Source organism: Kryptolebias marmoratus, linkage group LG18, assembly GCF_001649575.2.
Source record: "Kryptolebias marmoratus isolate JLee-2015 linkage group LG18, ASM164957v2, whole genome shotgun sequence".
NCBI classification, from domain to species: domain Eukaryota; kingdom Metazoa; phylum Chordata; class Actinopteri; order Cyprinodontiformes; family Rivulidae; genus Kryptolebias; species Kryptolebias marmoratus.
This window is the reverse complement of record NC_051447.1, coordinates 17,478,336-17,485,156: the sequence shown is the minus strand read 5'-3', so window position 1 is coordinate 17,485,156 and position 6,821 is coordinate 17,478,336. Positions and strand designations below refer to the sequence as shown.

The following is a 6,821-nucleotide window of genomic DNA, read 5'->3' as shown; positions in this document are numbered from 1 at the left end:
TCAAAGACAGCAATAAGTTCATTACGTGACTAAGTTACATAAATAAGTTCATAGTTAATAATTAGTTTAAGAACATTTATGCTAAAAAGTGTTAAAATGTTTGGTTTTGAATTCTAATCGGAGTGAGACATCAGATCTACGTGCAGAATACGTGACGTAGTGAGCGCTCACACCGTAAAACAAGCTTTGACGTAGTTTCTCCGGTAAAGTTTTGAAAAATAAGAAAGAAAACAGGTCTTATAAACGCTAAATGTGTCCTACAGGCCTCCGTCTTTGTAAGTATTGGTGTTCAGGAAGCACTTGTGCCTTTATATGTACATTATAATGTTGATTTAATTCATGTAAATACACAGGTGTGATACCTTAGTATATGTCTTGTTCCAAAACATATACTAAGGTATCACATAATAGACATATACCAAAACCTTTGGTATATGTCTATTTTGGATTTATAGCCCCCCCTGGAGAAAACTCCACCAGCCGCCACTGGTTAGTGTATGTTAGGAAAATTGTCCCCACAATGTAGCAAATACAAGTCCACACACACACACACACACACAATGACATTATAATGGATCCCCAGCTTATTGTTTCCCAGGAAGAGTCAACACTTGATTACCCGAGCAGCACAGAGAGGGAGGCTGCTGTTTGCCTAATAAGCCCACTCTCAGCCACACTCAGTAATTTTGTAATTTCTCCGCCTGTAATTTTGTAATTTCTCCGCCTGCCCCTTTTTTGTCTGACCCCTTGTTTCTTGACACCCCCCCGTCAGCTTGAACTTGGCAGAAAAGGAGACAACGAGTCTGTATTTAGAGCTGCACTTACAGCGTTTTGCGCGTCGCGATCACATCTCAGTTCACCTCCAAAGACAAGCGAGCCCCGTGGGTACCTGCTGAGAGGAAACCGAGGAGAAATGCAAACGTTTGTCCGCCCCCCCCCCCGGCTTTCTGTTTCACCTTGACACAGTTTAATGAGAACAGATCCTGCGTTTGAGATTCAGGGGGAGTTTCTGTCTGGTTTCTTCGTCACAGGGGCGCCTGGTTGGGTTTTGAAACACGACATAAATTAAAGGAATTAAAGGGTGAAACGCTGAAGTTAGCTGACGTTTCAAGATGATACGTGGAGCAGAATAAGAAGTAGAGTACGGGACTTTAATTTATCTGAAGAGGGACTTCTAACGATTTAATTCCCATTAGTTGTGGATGAATTGATGCAAACTACAGGGTCGGCCGTTTCTATGGATATACCTTAATAAAATGGGAATGGTTGGTGATATTAACTTCCTGTTTGTGGTACATTAGTATATGGGAGGGGGGAAACTTTTCAATATGGGTGGTGACCATGGCGGCCATTTTGGATCCAACTTTTGTTTTTTCAATGGGAAGAGAGTCATGTGACACATCAAACTTATTGGAAATTTCACAAGAAAAACAACGGTGTGCTTGGTTTTAACGTAACTTTATTCTTTCATGAGTTATTTACAAGTTTCTCAGCACTTATAAAATGTGTTCAAAGTGTTGGATTGTCAATGCAACCCTCTTCTCCCACTTCCACTTCCTGGAAAGTGGATTGGTCGTCGTGGGCCAGCTGAATGGCTCCTGAGGTCTCCCGATCTGACCCCCTTAGACTTTTATCTTTGGGGTCATCTGAAGGTGACCGTCTCTGCTGTGAAGATACGAGATGTGCAGCACCTGAAACTACTGATACTGGAAGCCTGTGCTCGCATTTCTCCTGCGGTGTTGCTGTCAGTGTGTGAAGAGGGTGCTGAATGTTGCTGCGTCTTCAGACCAGCAGGAACCATGTTGGAAAAATGGCTTCCGCAATATCTGCCTTCCTTCGAAATTTACACAGAACCAGCGGGGCGGCAGCTTCGTGTTTTACTTTAGATAGCTGTGTCATAAACGAGCGGATGAATACAATTAGTGAATCACGTTGTTCTGGTTTCTTTTTTCTTCTTTTAGGTGATAAACCCAAAGAAGAAAGGGAAGAAGAAAAATTACCGAAACTCTGGGACGGTAAGACGAAAAAAAACGCCGCCGTCGTTCGTCCAGTTAGACGGTTTTTAAACCTGTCAGCGCTGATCGGGTTGTTCCTCGCCGCTCGCAGGTAACGCTGCTGTCCTTCCTCGTGGACATCGAAGTCACCTTTCTGGACTACATCAAAGGAGGGTGAGTCAGCTGGGCGGTCGTTGACTTGTATCGGTAACGAGCGCTGACGAGTCCCCGTCTTCATAATAACCCCATCATGACTGCGTGTCTGCAAAGTGCCAAAGATAATGATCCCCGTGTGTGTGTGTGTGTGTGAGGGAATCAAATGCAAAAGTGTACATTTGCATGTGAGAAGGCGACGGCGGCCGGATGTGGAGGGCCGGAGACTGACAGATGGGCTGACCTGAAGTCGCATCCGGGGTTAGACTCTGAAGTCTGTCTCCGTCCCCCCCGGGCGTAAACGCTCGCCTACACGCTCTGCCTTCATCCGAGTCACAGAGGAGGGGAGGCTGTCAGGGGAGGAGAGAGAGTGCGTGGCTGAAAACTTCAAATAAAAAAAAAAAGACTGATCCCGGGATGTTAGCGTTCGAGCTGCGCTTCAGGTGGTGAGGAAAGGGAGAAAAAAAACGTATGTTTTAATGATGCTTTCGGCCACAAACCCGTCACGGAAAACGACACGTTCCTTTTTTTTTTTTTTTTTTTTTCTAAATGATGTTTTTTTGCCCAGTTAAGAGGAAGAAGTGTCACACGTCTCAAAGAAGTGTACAAATACTAATAATTATAATGTTTGAGCTAATGAGAGGCAAACACAACAATCTGCGCTCTCAGTTGAAAGGAAAAAGAAGAAGTTTGAACAGTTTGGGTAATTAAACACCTTTTCCAGGTTCAAACCTCAGCTGAAGGCAGTTTGTGACAGAAGCTCACGGATTAGTTGCCAAAGTTTGAATTTCTACTTTGATTCGTTTAGCTTTTTTTGGGGAGGGTCTTTTCTCCTGTTTTAATTTAGCAGTTACAGTTTTGGTTTTTAGCAGGCTGTCGCTTTAAGTTGAAAGCCACTGTTTACCGGCTGAAAATTGTCGTGTTTTCCTTTGCAGCCTCGGTGAACTCTCAGCGTTTGCGACCGGGTGACCAGCGACATTATTTCTCTGCCCACATTGTTCCCGCCTCACCCTTCTTCGCGCTCAGACACCCCCATGTTTAGGATTTAATCTGCTGGAGCGCACTTTTAAAATGACGACAAGCAGATTTCAACCAGTTTTTAATTAATTCTTCTTCATCATCAACATGTTTCCTGTGAAAGGAGAGTTCTCAAGCAGGTGTCAGAATAAAGTTCTTGTTCTCTTGAGTCATTCTCAGGACACCCGTGAAGACCATCCATCTGTTTTAAAGAAATATTTGTGCTTAAAATTCAATTCCTCTGTGACTAACATGAGAACGTTGAGAACCTCTGTGAATGTTTGGAGACAGTTTGGAGACTTCCTGCTGAGTGACGTCACCAACTAGTGGCCAGCAGTCACAGTCCGATGAGATATTAGCTAAAGAACTCAAAAGATGCACATTTTAACAACCAGGAACCTTTTCCACAAAGCACTTCCGAGCCTTCTTCCCAACTTGAGTCAACCTGCTGCTGTTACGCCTCGGAGATGCCAGGCGTGGTAGTCACAGAGCTGAAACGATTGATGCGTGTCAGGGTCAGACAGCAGATGTAGTGACGACAGATGGTCTGTGCGAGGCATTCTCGGGGGGGGGTTGGATTAGGATATTTTATTTGTGGTTTCGGAGTTATTCTTTTTTTTTTTTATGAAAGCTCGTGTTGCCACGAAACGTGACCGGCTTGATTTCGCTCTCTAAACCATCTTAAAACAGGAAGAGTGACCAAACTTTAGGGCTGAACTTCTGCGACAAAAAACGCAGTTGGTGCTTATTGTGGGTCCTCCGTTCCAGTGGATAATCCAGGTCCTGGAGGACCACCAGTCTGCAGGTTTTAGATGTTTCTCTGCTCTTCAGCAGCTCTTCGAGCTCTGCAGAAACCCGTTAATCGCTCATTCATTCGAAACAGGTGTGTCAAAGCAGAGAAACACCTGAAACCTGCAGGATGGGGGCCCTCCAGGACCAGGACTGGACTCCACTGATCTTGTCAGGGGGAAAAAAAAAGGGTTTTGTTTGTATTTCACCATCATGCGTTATTTTTACATACCGAGCTGTTGCAGTTGGACTGATTGTCGTCACGTCCGCTCGTGATGGAACCTCATCATCAGTCCTCCCTGTCGCAGAGACCGGTTTTGACTTCGTCTCCTCTTTCTCGTTGCGGCCGAGCGTCAGCTGGATGCTCCCGCGCGCCTCTGTGAGTAAATGAAGTGCCAAGTGCCGTTTCGCTGCTTGAAACCTAAATGGACTGTAATGGTCCTGTCCAATTGCGAGACTGGCCAGACGTGCGCGTCCGTGGACACACAGCGAACGCGCTCGCACGTGAAAACGTCAACACACCTGTTCTCGAAAGCACAGGACACTAAACTTCTCTGAAATCTTCCGTGGCTCTTGATCCCGTAGGAATGTCTGCTCAGGTAGTTTTTTTTTGTCCTTTTCCTGCGTTTATCTCTCCTCTCCACCACGTTCCTTTGTCTCCCAATTGACAGCTCTCTTTTCGCAGCTTCGAACCAATCAGCTAATTGTTCATTTGGACCTAATTAGGAACATGATCTGCCGCTGGGGATTAACATAAATGACTGATTCGAGACAGCTCCGTGTCAGTCCGGATCTGTGCGGCTCCCATTCTTTTCTTCCCGCTACCCGTGAATTTGGACAAAGAATTTGGAGCCTCATTTTGCGGGGATGACGATGAAATGATGAACTGTTGCCGATATCTTTCATTTTGAGCGGTGTCTTCGAAGGCAGCCCTGTCACTCGGAGTGACAGATATTGTTCGCTTCTCTTTGGTTTGTGAATAGAGCATTGAAACCAGAATAGAGGCAGGAGGGAACTCTGCTGGTATTGTCGTCACTCTGAGAGGCTATCATTAGTTAAAAGAGCAGACACTGAAAGTCAAGACATAAATTGGGAGGAAAAATACAATGCTTTGAAAGAAACCAAGTCTTGATTGGCTTGGATTTGCCTTACAACTCAATTGGAAACAATAAAATCAGCTAATATTAGAGTTTAGGCTGATTAGACTTGATACAGGTGGAGATTCTTCTCTTTCTTCTCTTTCTTCTCTTCTTCAGTGATTGGTTGGGATTTAGTGATTCAGTCCATTTTTACCAGTGCCAGTGTCTAAAAGTAAGACTTTTCATGGAACTGTGTAATTGTAAAAGTTTCCTTATGATACAAATCTTCCTTCAAGGTTTGCTGATGTTCAGCCTCTGAAAGCACCCGTCTTCTGGGAAGCACATCAAGTGCAGCGACGCTCTTCTGCCTGCCTTTTAACCGGCATGCTCAGATGGGGCCGATTGTTTAGCCGATCACTGTCCCAATGAATTGGTCGATCGGTCATTTGGGTCCTAGCCGTCAGCTAACGAGCTGAGGTTCGTGTGACTCAAATTGTTGTTTATAACTACAACCTGTGCCGTGGCCTAAGTTAAAAAACCTGCAGAGGTCGGCTGCTTGTTGATGTGGAAAGTCGGGGTGGCTCAGGCTGTTTCCAAGCCTCCTCTCTTCTTCTCTTCTTCTCTTCTTCTCTTGCCACATGGAGGCCGTCCAAGCAGCAACATCTGTCCGCGAATCACCAGAAGAGGTCACGTCAGACACCAACTGATGATGTTTCTGGGTCTCTCGGCGCGCCCGTGCTCGGTTAACAGAAGTTTACTGGGAGCACTTTTTAACCATTTATTTATGTTGGAACAGCCTCATAAAAAAAACTTCCGATTGCTTTTGACTTCCTCGAACTTTCTGGGTTATCCGTGACTTTAGAGAGAAACATTAAAGAGCCACGGTGACTCCTGCTCCCATATCTGGCATAATTTGGGTCCCTTTGAAGATTCTGGTGCTGTAAGGAGGAGGAACTGATGTGTTCAGCCACCTGGTGAAATATCACCTGGTTTACTTCTTTCTTTCTCCAGCGGGGAGTCGAAAAGAACCTCTGTTAGGGAATAGTGAGGTAGACGAGCTTAGAAAGCAACTGGTTCTGCTCCGGCAAAGATGATCACCTTCCCAGTGTTGTGAAAAAGACATGCTTATATCCTGACCCCCTTTTTTAATAAGTTGTCACTCTCAAAATGAAGCACATCTGCTTAAAGCTTTTAGAGAAAACACCTGACAGATCCAGGGCTATAGCTTCTCTTTGTGTAGGTGCTTTTAGTCTGCAGGAAACCACTTCACCGTCCTTATTTGAGCCACTTTCTTTTTTTTTTGTTAGGTTTTATTTTTGTGACCATTCGCAGTCTTTATAACTGTGCTTATCGGTTCGTTTTTAGCTCCTACTTCAGAGTAGGCCAATTCTCGTCTCAATAGGGACGACTGAGTGGCGTGAGGTCACAGAGAGTAGTGGCTGAAATATTTCCCTGCAGAATGAGACAAAAAGCAAGTTTGTTACCACATATACTACGGATCCCAAGCGAGTCAGACAACCTTAAAACTGATCAGATCACTTGTCAAGTAGTGGAATAGTAACCACTGCAGAATCTTCTTTGTTTGGGTCATCACAGCGGATCATCCGCCTCCATCTCCATCCATCCATTTTCTTCCTCTTATCCGGGGTCGGGTCGCGGGGGCAGCAGCCTAAGCAGGGAGACCCAGACTTCCCTCTCCCCAGCCACTTGGGCCAGCTCCTCCGGGGGAATCCCAAGGCGTTCCCAGGCCAGCCAAGAAACAGTCCCTCCAGCGTGTCCTGGGTCTTCC

The 6,821-nt window shown here is 45.4% G+C and overlaps 1 protein-coding gene across 1 annotated transcript in view; it reads left to right on the top strand.

Annotated features, from left to right (window-relative positions):
• Positions 1-6,821, top strand: part of LOC108244036 (copine-8) — a 99,181-nt gene that overhangs the window by 69,128 nt on the left and 23,232 nt on the right. Inside the window, exons 12-13 of the mRNA XM_017429884.3 lie at positions 1,962-2,015; positions 2,107-2,168. Coding sequence (XP_017285373.1) covers positions 1,962-2,015; positions 2,107-2,168 — 116 coding nt within the window. The remainder of the gene's footprint in view (positions 1-1,961; positions 2,016-2,106; positions 2,169-6,821) is intronic.